The 18,140-nt window shown below is 35.7% G+C and overlaps 1 protein-coding gene across 6 annotated transcripts in view; it reads right to left on the reverse strand.

Annotated features, from left to right (window-relative positions):
* POU2F1 (POU class 2 homeobox 1) overlaps positions 1-18,140 on the reverse strand; it is a 191,029-nt gene that overhangs the window by 57,027 nt on the left and 115,862 nt on the right. For all 6 annotated transcript variants that reach the window (XM_073804711.1, XM_073804723.1, XM_019952709.3 and 3 more), the window contains exons 3-4: positions 3,721-3,821; positions 1,405-1,458 (exon numbers count right to left, since the gene is read on the reverse strand). In XM_073804711.1, the coding sequence (XP_073660812.1) occupies positions 1,405-1,458; positions 3,721-3,821 (155 nt within the window). The remainder of the gene's footprint in view (positions 1-1,404; positions 1,459-3,720; positions 3,822-18,140) is intronic.

Genomic DNA, 18,140 nt, shown 5'->3' on the forward strand with positions numbered 1-18,140 from the left:
CCATCAAGTAACACACAAACTTAGAAAATGCTGCAGTCAAGAGGGAAAGAGAACATACTCCTGGAAAGGGGCACTGAGAGAAAATTTTATGGTAATTAAAACTGGTTATGCAGAGCATGAAAATTCTGCATAGATTTGCATATTTCCCACCACCTGTTTTGGGGACTGCAGCAAGGCTAATTAACATAAAGGCTCTGATTAATTCTGCCAGTCATTGAGAGATAATTACAGTGCAAGACTGTAAACATTCCGCACTGGAGATTCAGCCTGTTTGCCAACATCTCTCTAAGGGATGAAAGTTTACCATGGAAACCAAGGCAATTTTCCGCCTCCTCTCTCTCAGAAAGGAAGGTCACATTATCTCCTTTTCTTTTCTCTTCTTGTCTCCATGTGTTACTAGGTCCATACTCTACTAGGTTTCATGGAATGCTCAACCCAAGGTCTTTAGTCATTAGCAACACTGAAATCAACCTTCCAGAATACTGTTTTTTCCTCTTGACTGTTAGTTACCTAAACACTATAATGAAAGGAAGCAGCAGGTTGATTGAAATATTATGGAGTCATGCATAATACTTGAACTTTGCACGTTTTACCATATGGTTCATAGAAACAAAGCACCCAGATTTAAGTGTTATCTTCAAAATTTTGACTGTATGAAGCCCATTAATGTTTATAAATATGTTTAATTGCAAACTCACAACATTTTAGAGCAGAGAGGACCTCTGGCAATCTTCTAAATTTCCCCACTTAAATACACGCAGTTGCCCCTTGGTATCCACAGAGGATTAGTCCCAGGACCCCCCATGGACACCAAAATCTGTGGATGCTAACGTCCCTCACAGTCAGCCAGCCCTCTGTACCAGCAGATGTGGAACCTGGGGAGGGGAGGGCCAACTGTATAAGAAAAAAATGCGCCCCAGGAGGTTAAGTGACTTGCCAAAGTTCAAACAGCTAGTTAGTGGCAGAATGAGAATTCAAACCTAGGACCTCTGTCTTTCATTCCAGTGCTCTTTCCTATACTATAGTGTTTTCCTAAGATATGAAAAATGATAAATAAAAATATATTTCGAAACAAAAGGACATTTAAGGTATTCTTTTGCTTTGTGTTTAGGCATGTGTTATGGCTGTACAACTGAGAAACATTTTTACCGAACTTACATATAAAACTTTAAAAGTAGACTTTTCTTGTTCACCTTTGGACATTCACAGTGGAATAATATAAAATGGATTTTCATTAATGGCAACTATTATCATTATTTAAATCTTTATGAGATTCAGTAAGAAAAAAAGTAATAATTCTAAGTATTTTCATTATAAAATTATTGTATACTCATTGCAGAAAATTAGAAAAATATGGTAAAAATGAATAGAAAAATTGATCCATAATCCCATATCCCAGCTTACCTGTACATTTAAAGACTGAGCAGCAGCCTGTAAACTTGTTCCAGCGAGCTGGACCTATTAAGTAAAGAAATCGGGGAAGTTCTAGTCTAATACTGTTGACATCCATCATTAGAGGTGGTCATCAACAAGCCTCTACAAATGTATGTTTTACTGAGTTAGAACCAAGCGTTATTTATAGTGTATTCCTTCCCAAAGTATATAACCTGATCTAATTGTGATGAAACATCAGACAAATCCAAATTGAGCAACACTGTACAAAATAACTGGATTGTTATATAAACTAGGATAGAATACATGGAAACCAACCCTAGAATGGCAGCAGTGGGAATTAGAAGTAGGAAACATGAACAGTATTTCAAGGTGCTACATAGGATCATGGCAACTGACTGGATATAGATGAAGAAAAAAAAAGTCATGTATTATTCCAGGTTCAAATTTGGAAGACTCAGAAAATGGTAGTGTCATTAACATGAAGATAAGAATTCCATTTTGGATTTATCACACAGCATCAAGATTTCCTGAACTTAAATATAAGTGTTGGTATGGAGATCAGTATAGAGTTCAGAGCTAACTAAAATTAACTGAGTGCGGTGTCCTTTATTTAAACTGAAAGTCCTGTGAGTTGAAATAAGAACCCTCCCCCCAAATAAAAAACAAAAAAGAGAGAGAAAAGAGAAAAAAGCACCTAAAACAGAACAAAATCCAGAGATTTCTGGAGAACACACTTTAGACATAGTATAACCAAGGGAGAATTATATGAAAAGATAGTATGTTTAAGATTAAAGGCTAAGAAGTCAAAGAGCCAGAGGAAAGAGTTTCAGGTACAAAGATTTAAAGGAGATAAAGTTTCTTTGTAATTTTATTTAAATCATGATGTTTCTGGGTAAAAGTCTGTTGAGGAACAAGATATTTACAAGTCTTAAAGTATCTCCTCATTATTTACTAATTATCAGGAAGAAAGTTACCTTTACAGTAGACAAATCTGAGACTCTACCTTAATCAAATGATCAAATTCAGTATCACAATAATGGGACAAGTTGACATATATATAAACACACAAAATGTATGTGTACAAACACACACAGATTAAGAATATATGGTAATAAAGTAACAATTAGTGATGCCAGATGAAGAGCTTTTGGTTGAAAATTGTTCTACGGTTATAACTTTTCTATAGATTTGAAAGTTTTGAAATAGAAAGTTGAAAATAAAAAGTGAGAGCATCCCTTTACAACTCCATTTAGCTAGCTCCCAACAACCTTTAAAACTTGGCTCAAAAATCATCCTCTCTACGATAATGTCTTAGAGACTACACAGGATGAGTTAATCATTTCTTCCTCTGTGTTCCCATATATTTTACCATTCATTCATTCATTCATTTGTTCAACAAATAATTATTGAATATCTACTATTTTATGTCCATATGTGCTTTTCATTGAACCTCTACCACTAATACCATCAGGCACTATCATCACTAAAGTCACTACCACCAACACTGCTGACCAACACAATTTGAACACTAAATTGGTTCTAGGGTTTATCTGAGGTAAAGATCACCAAGTTACACAAAGTATTGCTCTAATAAGTCATAAATAAATTTATCATAAATAAATCTTGATTTATGTTAATATAAATCAAGGGGTTGAGACACTCTGATAATCTATCTCCCAAATGTTTTCATTGTTTTATTTACTTTCCATTTTCAACCAGTTCCCACATCCCAAAACTCTTGGGGAGTCAATGTTTGTTTTTATATTCTCCTTCCCTATACCTTAAAGCTAAAATGTGGATGAACAGAATCCACAGCCTGTTTTAGACTTGGGAGAAATTCATGTAACATAAGGGTAATAAAGTTGAACCCCAAACCAGGGGGTTCACAGTCAAGCAAAGGCTCTGAGTAGTCCAAATCAAAATGGTCTGAAGCTGTTTTAAAGAAGGGCTATGAGCTGTGAGCTCAGAGCCTTACAGAGCAGGTCTCAGGCAATGGGAGCTACATCATTTTGGATGACTTTGTCATTTACTACCTTCAGTCAGCCACCACAGACCACACTCACAAACACAGTAACCCAGTTGTCATAAATATATTCTGTTTGTAACAAGGAACTCTTTTGTTCACACAGCTGTGGGGTCAATAGCTATACAGTCAACTAAGCTATAGGATTCCATACTAACCATTCAGAATGACATGATTAGATGCTGATAGCACCAGGCTTTAATCAACTTAAACAGTCCCACATTCTGAAATCGCTTCCCCAGGCCCTAGCATTCCACGCCTCCGTTTTTTACTCTCACATATGGTTGAGCAGAACATTCTACCTGATGGAGATGTCCAAGGAAAGCCTGGGCCTGGGCTGTTGAGATTGCTCCTCCAACAGGCACAGGCTGCTTCTGAAAGTCCAGACCATTGGTTTGTGTGCCTAGAAAGCAAGCAAAATAATATAACTATTAAAAATACAAAAACTGAAATAAGCACCAGACTTTTCTTAAAGAGGTGCATTTATCAAGCACCTATTTTGTATAAGCATTTTTCTAAGTACCTCCAAGGAGGAGAAGAGATTCAAAAGAACAAGGAAATACAGTAAAATGATTTTTCTTCTAAAGGTAGTACTGTAGGACAAGTACATGAACACAGATAAAGCTTAAGAAACAGAAACAAAATTATAAATAATGAATTACAATCATAAGATTGTGTTAGTTCAGAAGGGAAAGCAGTGACTGGAGAGCAAGTGGGGTCAGAACAAGCATGAAACCTAAGGTGGCTTGAAGAAGAGATTATCATTATTATACTGTCGTGAAGACTGGTAGAGACAGAGTTCTAAGGGGGGTACCAAGGCTCTCTTCTAGTCTCTCCCTTCTCAGTACTTGGCTTGGACAGAAGAAATTCACAGGTGACTTTGCCAAGACCGAGATGAATTTACTCTTAACTTAAAATGCCTTAATAAATGACAATCTGACAGTAAAAGCAATCATTTACAAGATAAACAAAATGGTTTTACTAATTTCTTCAATCCCAAAGTATAGATTGTGGTGTGCATCTAATTAGCAAGGGCTCTGCTATCATTATGATTTTCTAAATGTTATGCCAGTGCCTTTAACCACATATACTGCAATCTAATGTTAGGATAGGACTAATCTATGGAAAGACATACCACCCTAATACCCAGAAATATTTTCTAAGTGATATAATTCATTGTTTTAAAATTACTATATCCAGCTCTTACTTAGAAATAACCAGAATACTTTGTACTGAATAAAATATAACAGACTATGGAAACCTGCAAGAATCATTGAGTCATGTGAACATGGTACTGAGCTTCCATTTCCTACCACTGGAACACCTCATCTTCTCATACTCACCCGTGTGTACACATAGAGCAGACCAGTTAAAAGAGTACAAGTTAGAAACCTCAGGCAGTATTTCTAAAAGGGTGCTAACTGCTGCCATTATATATCCTAGCTAACTGCTAGCAAATGTATCACTTTAATAGAATAATTAGGTAGATCACATGACTCACAGAGCTATTTAAGGTTTCTTTGAGATAATTATTAAAAAAGTGTACATATATTTCACCTCCTTGAAAAATCCCATAGTGACTGTTCTCTTATGGTTTTTCCTAAAATTTCTCATAGATAGGAAATATAGAACTACTTAGACATATACAGCTAATGGAATTAAAAGAGTACATGCTTGTGTCAAGTAGTGAGAAACTAGTATGAAATAAAATTTAAGGTAACTAGGGTCACTTCCATAAGCCACATAGAGAAGTTTCACTATTCTAAAGTTGCACATTTTGTCATTAGCTGCTGTCTCTATCTTGATGTAGGAAATCATTACTTAAACATCAAGATTTTAAGATTGTGCACCATTAGAGAAACATGCTCAAGATATATTAAATAAATCAACAACGCTAAAAGAAGATAAGATTTTGAAAAACAGAGACAAGCACTTAGAGATTAACATATCACCAAATGAAGATGTCTTCCAGAACCAAATATTTCACTCTCATGGAGACCATAAAAATTCCACACACTGGTTCCATTTTCAAGTTCTCATAAAAATGATAACAAGCTTCTTGTAAATCACAAAGAACTATATAATGCAAGACTGACTCATTTCTGGTATCCCTGATACAAAGCCTACTCCAGTGTCCTACAGGTAATACTATTTAAGTGCCCTGGCTCAGCCTCTTGGGGTTGGGGAGGGGTGGCATAAAGGTATGGTATCCAAAGCATGGTTTGGTGAAAAAAATACGTAGACAACAACTCAGATAAGCAGAGGTCTAAGGCAGGTATTTTTTAAAAAATTAAGGTGCTGAGGCTCCACTGGGAGGTGAGAGGTAGAAGAAAGTAGACATTACATAGAAATCATTCTTGTAGAACATCACGACATAATCTGGGCTAAAGAAAGAAGAGGGGAACAGATACATACACACATGCACCCTAATCAGACTTGAGTATGAAGACAGTATGGAGAGACAGGGATGCTGGGAGCCAAAACCAAATGCGAGCCTGAGAAAACAGCAACATCCAAAGGAGTAACCAGGGAAATTAAAAGGTTGGGGGAGAGGGTGAATTACATAAGAAGTTTAACATAAGATATAGTATAGAGTTTGAGAAACCCTAATAAAACATCTAAGAAAGGTGATCCAGAGGAATTTAGAAATGACAGAGGCCAGAGCTGAAGAGTTTATAAGGTTGTCTCCGGAACAGTATTACTGAGGTAAACTTCACAGGTCTTGTATACAACACCTCCTTGGTGAAGAAACAGAGATTAAGGGATATTAAATCAATTGCTCAAGATGTCATAGCTAGTTAGTGGAAGAGCTAAGACAAGGAATGGGTCCCTGATTGTACCTAAATCCACTCACAGATAAGTGGTAGTTGATATTAGGAGAGTAAAAATGTCTATTAAATAAGAATGGATATATGTATAGATCTTCCTTAACTAACGATGGGGTTACATTCTGATAAGCCCTTCCTAAATTGAAAATATCATGAGTCAAAAATGCATTTAACACACCTAATCTACAGAACATCATAGCTTAGCCTGACCCACCTTAAATGTGCTCAGAACACTTAATGTTGACTATCTCATGTAACTTACCGAATAATGTACTGAAAGTGAAAAACGAATGGCTGCATAGGTGCAGCATGGTTGTAAGTATATTGGCTGTTTCCCCTCCTGATCACGTGGCTGACTGGGAGTTGTGGCTGCTGCTGCCGCCCAGCATCTAGCCCAGGAAAAGATCAAAATTCAAGATTCGAAGTATGGTTTCTACTGAGTGCATATGGTTTTTGCACCATCATAAAGTTGAAAAATCCTAAGTTCGAATCATGGTAGACTGGAGACCACATATAGAGAAAAGAAGGTTGAAGATAAGAGGGCACCTACATTGGAGATGTAAAGACAAAGAGTCAGAGGAAGCAGTTAGAAAAGTAGGAAACAACCCCCTCAAGACCAGTGTGCCTCAGGAGCCAGAGAAGACAGAGTTGCAAGGACAGGGTAGTTTAGTACTATGATCAAATGGTAAAAGATAAGGATTAAGTACTGAGAAAGAAGAAAGAAATTAATCTAAAGAGAACAGAAGAAAGGCATTAATAAAGGTAAGACTAAAAATTAATGAAATGGGGAAAAACACATAACAGAAACATCACTTCGGTTCTTTCAAAAGAATCATATAACTTACAAACATCTGGTAAGTTAAAATAAAATAAAAGAGAAGGAGCAAATAATTTAAGGATAACAGAAAGGGCACAATCAAAAAATGTCACAGAAACCAAAAAAGATATTGTGAACCAATAAAATTAAAACTTAGAAACAGATAACTCTCTAGAAACTAAACTTATCAAGATTGACTCAAGAAGGAAAAAAAAAAAAAAAAAAAGCCAAAGAGTCCCACAGCATTTGAAGAAACTGAATTAGTAGATAAAAATCACCCCAAAAAGAAAATGAAAAGCCCAGACAATTTTACTCTGCTTGCTTCCAAAAATTCAAGGAAAAAATAATTCCAATCCTATATACCTTTTCCAGAATGGGGTTAAAAAAAAGGAAACACTTCCAAACATTTTATGAGGCCAGCATAACCTTGATACCAAAACCTGACAAAGATAAGTATGAAAAAGAAAAAAGAAAAAACAAGCCAGCTGTACTCATTAAATATATGGAAATATCCTAAATAATAATAACAAAAATAATCTAGTAAGATAAAATATTGTGACTAAGATGCATTTATTCCAAGAATGCAAGATTGGTTTGGGGTTAAAAGAAATTCACATAATATGATTACCTACATTCATTGAAGGGGGAAAATCATACAATCATCTCAAAGGATGCAGAAAAATGCTTACATAAAATTCAATATCCACTTATGATAAAAATTCTAGGTGTAGGAACAGAAAGAAGCTTCTCTAACTTGACAAAGAGAACATTAAATGCACTCCCTTTAAGATTAAGAACAAGATAAGGGTGTTAGCTATTGGAAGGCTTAGCCAGCAAAATAAGGCAAGAAAACAGGTAAGTTGGGAAAAAGAAATAAAACTTTCTTCTTAGATAATCTGATTATGAATATAGAATATCCTAAGGAATGTAACAATTTATTATCAGAATAAGACAGTTTAATAAGGTTGCAACACACAAAATCTATTTAAAAATTGCCTTTGTGGGCTTCCCTGGTGGTGCAGTGGTTGAGAGTCCGCCTGCCGATGCAGGGGACACGGGTTCGTGCCCCGGTCAGGGAAGATCCCACATGCCGCGGAGCGGCTGGGCCTGTGAGCCATGGCCGCTGAGCCTGCGTGTCCAGAGCCTGTGCTCCACACCGGGAGAGGCCACAACAGTGAGAGACCCATGTACGGAAAAAAATAAAAAATAAAAAAATTGCCTTTGTTATACACCAAATGAAAAAAATTTAAACAATTTTATTTATAGCACTTAGAAAATATAAAGTCCTGGGAATAAATCTCTCAAACTACAGCAAGTCCTATAAGCAGAAAATTATAAAACTTTATTTTAAAATAATAAAGAAGAAATAAATAAAGGCTCACTTATTGAAAGACAACATTGTAAAGAAATCAGTTCTTCCCAGATTCATCTATGGATTCAAAGCAATTTCATATCAAAATCTCAACAAGTTATTTTCTTTCTTCTTTTCTTTCATTGTCTTTCTCAGGGCGGCGTGTGTATAATTGACAGGCTGAATCTAAAATTTAAATAGAAAGGCAAAGAGCCAACATGTTCTATAAAACAAAAAGTAGAGGGACTTGCACTATCAAGATATCAAGACTCATCACAAGGCTATAATAATTAGAAGAGTGTGATATCAGTGCAGGGATAAACAAACAGATCAGAAAAGAGAGTCTGGAAACAAAGCACATATCTTTGGACACTTGAAACGTGACAGAGGTGGTACTGCAACTCAGTGAGGAAAGGATGCAGTTTTCAATAAATGGATAACTAGGTATCAGTTTGGGGAAAAAATGAAATTATTATAGATCAATGCATACCATACCAAAAATAAATAAATAAATAAAAATTAAAAGAAAAAGAACATTTCAGGAGGATTAAAGACCTAAGTGTGAAGTGCAAAACTATTACATTTTTAGAAGACAATGTAAGAGAATATCATTATAACCTTGTTAAAGGGGAGGATTTCTTTACATGACCGCAAACTTGAAAAGACATAAATTTAACTACTTACAAGCTTTGTTCATTAAAGGACTATGTAAAATTAATGAAAAAGAGAAAATATTTGCAATACATACAAACAACAAAGGATTAGTATCAGAACACACAAAGAACTCCTATGAATCAATTAAAAAGAAACCCAATAGGAAAATAAAACAGGAAAAAGAAATGAATAAGAATTTCACAAAAGAAGAAACATAAATGGCCCACAAACGCAAGAAAGGCTATTCAACATCCTTGGAAACTAGGGAAATACAATAAAATCCCAATGAGATAGCATTTTACACCCACTAGATTGGCTAAAACTACAAAGTTGGTTAATAGCAAGTTTTGGCGAGACTGTGAAATTCTCGTCTGTTGTTGGTACCAGTATAAATCAGTACTAACGCTTTGGAAAATTGGTTGTGGCTGGCAGTACTGAATAACACTGGAAAAAGTTCGGCAACTACACTATTAAGTAAATACTCTAGAGACTTTTTCACACATATGCATCAAGAGATAAGTACAAAATTATTTATAGCAGTAATGTTTATAACAGCAAAAGCCTAAAAACAATGAAAATGTCCATCAGTAATAGAATGGATAGAAAAATTGTGATACATTCATATAATGGGATTATATATCCAGTGAAAATGAATTATAGATATACATACCAACTTGGATGAATCCCCAAAACATCATGTTGAACAAAAGAAACCAGTCATAGAATATATATAGTATGATTCAACTTACAAAATGGAAACAGGTAAATCTAAGTAATATATTATTTGAGGATAATAAATACATAGATGAAAAAAATGGAAAGAAAAGCAATGTGATCATTAACACTAAATTCAGGATGATGGTAACCTCTGTGGTAGAAGCATATGATCAGAGTGGACCTACAGTGGCCTTCTGGGACATGGTAACTGTTTTGTGGCCAGAGTGGTAGACACATGAGTGCTTAAACCATACATACATGTTTACATATAGGTTTTTACAATTACTGCTTTTATATTAAAACAGTAAAAGAAAAACATCAACAATGACCAAAGAGTTACAAAAAGTTTTGGGGTCACATCCAGATAGCAAGAAGCAAAGAAAAAAGCAGGTGGTAATGAAGTCAAGGTGCTAAGTTGGGCTCATTTATTCCAGTAAGTCTAGCAGTGGTGGGAGCGAGAGAGGATGGTAGTTCAAAGGGGTAGACAGGGTGGAAGGAAAGGTTTATAGACAGATGAAACCTGAGTCTATTGAAAGATTGAGAGGAAAGATTCTATAGGAAGAGATACACTGAAGATGTTAAGAACAAAAAGGGGCAGGAACCTGAAGGATATGAGAAGAGACCGAATTAAGAGGAAAATGTAGAGGATTATAATAATGGAGAAGAAGAAGAAGGATATTTCTTTCTTTCTTTTTTTTTTTTGGCCACATCACGTGGCTTGTGGGATCTTAGTTCCTCAACCAGGGATTGAACCCGGGCCCCCGGCAGTGGAAGCGTGGGGTCCTAACCACTGTAAAGCCAGGGAATTCCTGACATTTCTTTCTTAGAAGCAAAAGAAAAGGAGGAGGTGGTGAAAACAGAAAAAAATGTGAAGTGATGAGGAGGAAGGTGGTGGGGCTAAATCAGATAGCTAAACTTTCTAAGTAATCAAAAGGTAGCCATTTTCAGAAAACAAAAACAGCAAAACAGAAATAAGATAGGGAAGTTCTGGACAAGAGAAAAGATTTGGGAATACGTAATGAGGAATGTGACAGAGAATCATTAGAAGTGAATCCAAGGACACCAGTTACAGTGAAGGCCCAGCTGAGAGATAGGTGAAATTTACATGAAGTTTAAGAATTGGCAAGTCCTCATCTCCCAGGAAGTTCTATTTCTTTCTTGGTAGTCAGCAGTCAAGGATGAAATATGCAAAGGTTTCCTCTCTTGACAAATAGTTCTTACTTCCCAGATTTGCAGAGGTTTCAGGCTTTTCAACTCCTTTCAGTGCTCAGATCATATGCTACCTTTCTTTATGTTTCCCACCTCTCAAAACACAAAAGGAATAATCTATAACTTCTATTTACTACTGCAACACATTTGATACTTCATCAACATTTTGTAGGAAGGAGGAAAGAGATAAAACTAAGCTACAATACACACAAACATACCATGCTAAGGGAAAGAAATCAGACTCAAAGGGTACATCTGTATGATTTCATTTATACAACATTTTAGAAAAGGTAAAACTGAAAGGGACCATCAAAAAGAATGAATAAACCTCCCTGATTTACAAATGAGAAAAATAAAAAATATACAAAATCACTTCTACTGAAATAACTGAGCTGGACAGTAACTGGGCCCAGATTGAAACACAGACCTCCTTGCCTCTCTTCCCATTGCTCGTTCTACTACACCAAGGAGTCCAACTCATAGGAGAAAATCTATGACCAAGGAGTCCAACTCAACCCTGACTGGTGAAGATTATTAACTAAATGACTAACCAGTAATTGCACCAAGGTCAGGCTCATAAAGAGACAGGAGATGATGAGGTGTAAGAATTTTGAACCTTTGGTTTCCACCTCACAGCTTGTTACTCCAGCTATTTAACTTTACAATAAAAAAATTTTTAAATGTACCAAATCAAATTTACAGTTCATGAGAAATAATACTATATTGAATAAAGACAACTTTTGGAAAAATATGTCTCCAAAACACATCAAATGTTAACAGATACACGAATCTGTATTTTTCAAATTCGCTATCATGAGTATTACAATTAGTGATAAATTTTTGTTCAATTTCACTTTTCCTAAAATAAGCTTCCTTTCAATATATCCTTCAGTGTTGTCCCCAAAGCAGTCAGTCTCTAATGTGATCTGTCTCTTAAAAAAGACTGACTTCCTAAACTGTAACTGTTTGCAGATGACATGATACTATACATAGAGAATCCTAAAAATGCCACCAGAAAACTACTAGAGCTAATCCATGAATTTGGTAAAGTTGCAGGATACAAAATTAATGCACAGAAATCTCCTGCATTCCTATACACTAATGATGAAAAATCTGAAGGAGAAATTATGCAAACACTCCCATTTACCATTACAACAAAAAGAATAAAATACCTAGGAATAAACCTACCTATGGAGACAAAAGCCCTGTATGCAGAAAACTATAAGACACTGATGAAAGAAATTAAAGATGATACCAACAGATGGAGAGATATACCATGGTCTTGGATTGGAAGAATCAATATTGTGAAAATGACTACACTACCCAAAGCAATCTACAGATTCAATGCAATCCCTATCAAATTACCAATGGCATTTTTTACGGAACCAGATCATCTTAAAATTTGTATGGAGACACAAAAGACCCCGAATAGCCAAAGCAGTCTTGAGGGAAAAAAACGAAGCTGGAGGAATCAGACTCCCTGACTTCAGACTATACTACAAAGCTACAGTAATCAAGACAGTATGGTACTGGCACAAAAACAGAAACATAGATCAATGGAACAACATAGAAAGCCCAGAGATAAACCCACGCACCTATGGTCAACTAATCTATGACAAAGGAGGCAAAGATATATAATGGAGAAAAGACAGTCTCTTCAATAAGTGGTGCTGGGAAAACTGGACAGCTACATGGAAAAGAATGAAATCAGAACACTCCCTAACACCATACACAAAAATAAACTCAAAATGGATTCGAGACCTAAATATAAGACTGGACACTATAAAATTCTTAGAGGAAAACATAGGAAGAACACTCTTTGACATAAATCACAGCAAGATCTTTTTTGATCCACCTCCTAGAGTAATGGAAATAAAAACAAAAATAAACAAATGGGACCTAGTGAAAGTTTAAAGCTTTCGCACAGCAAAGGAAACCGTAAACAAGACGAAAAGACAACCCTCAGAATGGGAGAAAATATCTGCCAACGAATCAATGGACAAAGGATTAATCTCCAAAATATAAAAACTGCTCATGCAGCTCAATATTAAAGAAACAAACAACCCAATCCAAAAATGGGCAGAAGACCTAAACAGACATTTCTCCAAAGAAGACATACAGATGGCCAAGAGGCACATGAAAAGCTGCTCAACATCACTAATTATTAGAGAAATGCAAATCAAAATTACAATGAGGTACCACCTCACACCAGTTAGAATGGGCATCATCAGAAAATCTACAAACAACAAATGCTGGAGAGAGTGTGGAGAAAAGGGAACCCTCTTGCACTGTTGGTGGGAATGTAAATTGATACAGCCGCTAGGGAGAACAGTAGGGAGGTTCCTTAAAAAACTAAAAATAGAATTACTATATTATCCAGCAATCCCACTACTGGGCATATACCCAGAGAAAACCATAATTCAAAAGGACACATGCACCCCAATGTTCATTGCAGCACTATTTACAATAGCCAGGTCATGGAAGCAACCTAAATGCCCATCGACAGACGAATGGATAAAGAAGTTGTGGTACATATATACAATGGAACATTACTCAGCCATAAAAGGAATGAAATTGAGTCCTTTGTTGAGACGTGGATGGATCTAGAGACTGTCATACAGAGTGAAGTAAGTCAGAAAAAGAAAAACAAATATCGTATATTAACGCATGTATGTGGAACCTAGAAAAATGGTATAGATGAACCGGTTTGCAGGGCAGAAGTTGAGACACAGATGTAGAGAACAAATGTATGGACACCAAGGGGGAAAACCACGGTGGGGTGGGAATGGTGGTGTGCTGAATTGGGTGATTGGGATTGACGTGTATACACTGATGTGTATAAAACTGATGACTAATAAGAACCTGCAGTATAAAAAAACAAAGAAACAACTAATACTAAACTTTCTTTGGGTTATTTGTATGGAAATATGTTAATATAAATGTTTCAGACATTACATGAAATTTCTAAAAATCTTGTATGTTCTGGTATAATGTTATAAGTCATAATTCTAGTAATTACTTTAAAATGTATATCTCAGAAATAACTAAATTTCCTTGTCAAGTGCATTATTATGAACTTTCATCAAATCTTTAACCGTGGTCATTTTTAAGTCTTTTGTCATTTACAGACAGTTCTGGGTGTACTCTGATGCTTTTGCAAAAATGTTCCTATAAAAGGGTTTCATCGTCAAGGAATTCATGGAAAAGACTTGGACAAGTACAGGTTTCTGGTAACTGACTATACTGCTGAACTGAATGAATAAGCATTTTCAGAACTCTAATGGAAAACTGATGAATTCATAAAAGTGCTAACAAAAGATCAAGATGAAAAAAAAAATTACATGGGACTGAGTGAACTGATGAGGATGATTATAATTTTTGTGACTTTCTGTTTGAGTAATAATAAAAAAAATCTCACAAGGACTCAGAGGCAAAAAATATACAATTCAGTGTTCACTGCAAAGTAAAGGAGCTGTTACAGTGGAGGATTACTGGACTGAATGTCAATATTATGACATAGTGTGAGTGTGTTTCGTGTTTGGTAATTGCAATCATTGTTGCTTTTGTTGTGGTCATCCATTTACAATGCTTGGTATCAGTTTATTTATCTCTTGTAAAAATAAAATACAGTGTGTGTGTGTGAGTTGTGAAAAAAATGGATGAATGGGTAAAGAAGATGTGGTGTGTGTGTGTGTATATGTGTGTGTGTGTGCGTGTGTGTGTGTATATATATACACACACACACACACATATACCCACAAAAAAATGGAATATGACTCAGCCATTAAAAAGAGGAAATCTTGCCATTTGTGACATGGATGGTTCTTGAAGGTACTATGCTAAGTGAAATAAGTCAGACAGAGAAAGACAAATACTGTATGATTTCATTTGTATGTGGAATGTAAAAACCAACCAAACAAAATAAATAAATGAGCAAATAAAAATAAACACTTAAAAAAAAAGACTGACTTCTGCTTTTCAAAATTCTATCCAGGAGTGCCTTTATTTTTTTTGGTAGAGGGAGGACAGTCTTCTCATTATCCTAAACCTGTTGTCATTTCTCCACGAATGAGAATGGATATCTATGCCTTATGAACACTTATTTTAAAATGTATAAATGAGGGATGAAATACAACATACTAGTGAAGGAAGGACAAAGACAGGAAGAGAGGAGGTGTCAGAGAGAAAACTAAGGTTATACCCTCACAATAGGATCAAAATGCAGACACTCTCCACCATCCTCTTTATCTCTGAAAGTCTAAGTTATTATTCAACATCCAGCCCAGAATCTACTTTCTTTAGGAGGACTTTAAGGGTCAACCTAACTATAATCCTTCCCATATTATAACTCCTATACAACCCAGTTTTTTTTTTTTTAACTGTTTACAGCTTTAATTTGCTTAGTAAACCACTCCTGGTTTACTAAGGGCTGGTTATCTAAAGATAATATTAAACTATCACAAACTATAAAATTGAGTCCTTTTTTTAAATTGAAGTATAGTTGATTTACAATATTGTGTTAGTTTCAGGTGTACAGCATAATGATTCAGAGTTTTTGCAGATTATATTCCATTATAGGTTATTACAAGGTATTAGGTATGATTCCTTCCTTGTGCTATATAGTAAATCCTTGTTGCGTATCTATTTTATGTATAGTAGTTTGTATATATGAATCCCATATATATTGAGTCCTTAATGCTTAAAGCAATTTAAAAATGTATGTACCTTTTCTTCTTTATTTTTAAAATTAATTTTTATTGGAGTATAGTTGATTTACAATGTTGTGTTAGTTTCTGTTGTACAGCAAAGTGAATCAGTTATACATATACATATATCCACTCTTTTTTAGATCCTATTCCCATATAGGTCATTACAGAGTACAACCTAGTTTTTAAGTAAGTACATTTAATCCTTACTTAAGAGATAACATTTAATACTTTTCAAACAGATCAACCCTTTGAGGCCTCAAAATTAAAACTTACAGTAATATTACACTTTAATTATCTCTTCAGGATCTAGTTATATCTGAAGGAAACCATGATACTTTAAAAAGGAAATAAAAATCTCTTTTTTTCTAATGTCAGTGACCTCAGATTTTTTTTTGCTAAATGCATTGATTTGAATGGTAGAACACGTAAGAATAAAGTACTGTCACTGCCCTCAAGCAAAGTGAGGCAGGATATGGTATTTGCTCTAAGAAAGGTACAACGTGCTTTGAGAGTTCTATTGTGGCTAAGAGAAAGAGAGCAGGTTTTAAAGGGGGTCTGGCGTTACAGAGTGAGGCCTGAACCACCAAAGTGAGGAAAGTAAAATTCGAAGGGTTCAGATGTAAACACACCTTATTACTACCCTCTACTCATCTCATTATTACAAGACATTCTGACCATAATACAGAGGGAGATGCAAAAAGACACTGTTGGGCAGAGTGGGGGAAAGGAAGGATTCGGTTTGTAACATTATTTCGTGAGGAAAAATGAATGCAGAGTTGCTACTTTCAAAGTATATTATTCAGGGCTTCCCTGGTGGCGCAGTGGTTGGGAGTCCGCGGGTTCGTGCCCCCGTCCGGGAAGATTCCACATACCGTGGAGCGGCTGGGCCCGTGAGCCATGGCCGCTGAGCCTGTGCGTCCGGAGCCTGTGCTCCACAGTGGGAGAGGCCGCAGCAGTGAGAGGCCCGCGTACCACAAAAAAAAAAAAAAAAAAAAGGAACAGGTAAAAAGTATACTATTCAACTCATTAGCAGGCTCTAATAGGAAAAAAAAAAAAGGAAAATAACAAGTGTAACAAGGATGTGGAGAAACTGGAATCCTTGTACATTGACTGTGGAAATGTAAAATGGTTCAGCTGCTGTGGAAGAGTCTGGTGGGTCTTCAAAAAGATAAACACAGAATTACTATATGATCCATCAATTCCACTGTAGGTATATACCCAAAAGAATTGAAAACAGGTACTCAAACAAATCCTTGAACATGAATGTTCACAGCGGCACTATTCACAATAACCAAAAAGTGGAAACAACCCAAATGTCCATCAATAGATGACTGGATAAACAAATCATGCTGTATCCATACAATGGAATATTATTATTCAACCACAAAAAGCAATGAAGTACTGATACACGCTACAACATGGATGAACCTCGAAAACATTTTTCTAAGTGATGGAAGCCAGGCACAGAAAGTCACATACTGTATGACTCCATTTATACGAAATCTCCAGAAGAGGTAAATCCACAGAGACAGAACACAGATTGATGGTTGCCAGGGGCTGGGGGGAGGGGAAAATGGAGAGCAACTGCTTAATGGTTTCCTTTTGGGGCAATGAAAACATTTTAGAACTAGATACAAGTGATGGTTGCAACACTGTGAATGTACTGCATGTCACAGAATTGTTCACTTTTAATGGTTAATTTTATGTTATATGTATTTCACCTCAATTAAACAAAACCAAAACTGAATCTGCAGCTGTAGGACAAATCTGACAGTACAAATCTTACTGCCGTATCAGTTCCCTTGCCTATAGCAGCCAGTGTCATCTAACTAATTGGTCACTTACACTCTGCTACAGGCCAAGTAACAAGAGAGTTACCACCCCTAATGGAATTGTTTATGAAAATAAGAATAACAATTTCTTGAATGAGAGATTCTGGAACATGGGGTTTGTGAAAGCTATTTTTCATCACTAAGCAGCTGTATTTTGTGTAATATCTACTATATTATAATCTGTAATGAAAATCATATTATATACTACTACTTCAATTAAACGTATACAATAAAGAAAAAAGTATATTTTTCAGATTTTTATTTGTCAGTAAATTTAAGGCAGTCAAAGTGAAATTTAACAACAGTTAAATTACAGATGTCCTATAGGAAATAAGGACAGTATCTGTGCCTGTCACTACATTACCTTGATAAGTAGCACAAATTCCAAATGAAGTTCACAGAAAGTCGGGCAACCACTGGGCATAACTAACACAAATCACAGCTAAAAGATCTTCAAGGAAAAATTAGCTTGTGTGTGTGTGTGTGTGTGTGTGTGCGCACGCGTGTGTGTGTGTTCGTGTAGGTGGTTTCTTCAAAGTGAGTCACCATAAAATGGGAAGAACCTGGGATAATGGAAATCCAGAATGAGCATCACTTATGGCTAT

The sequence above is a fragment of the Tursiops truncatus genome, chromosome 1 (genome assembly GCF_011762595.2).
Source record: "Tursiops truncatus isolate mTurTru1 chromosome 1, mTurTru1.mat.Y, whole genome shotgun sequence".
Lineage (NCBI taxonomy): Eukaryota > Metazoa > Chordata > Mammalia > Artiodactyla > Delphinidae > Tursiops > Tursiops truncatus.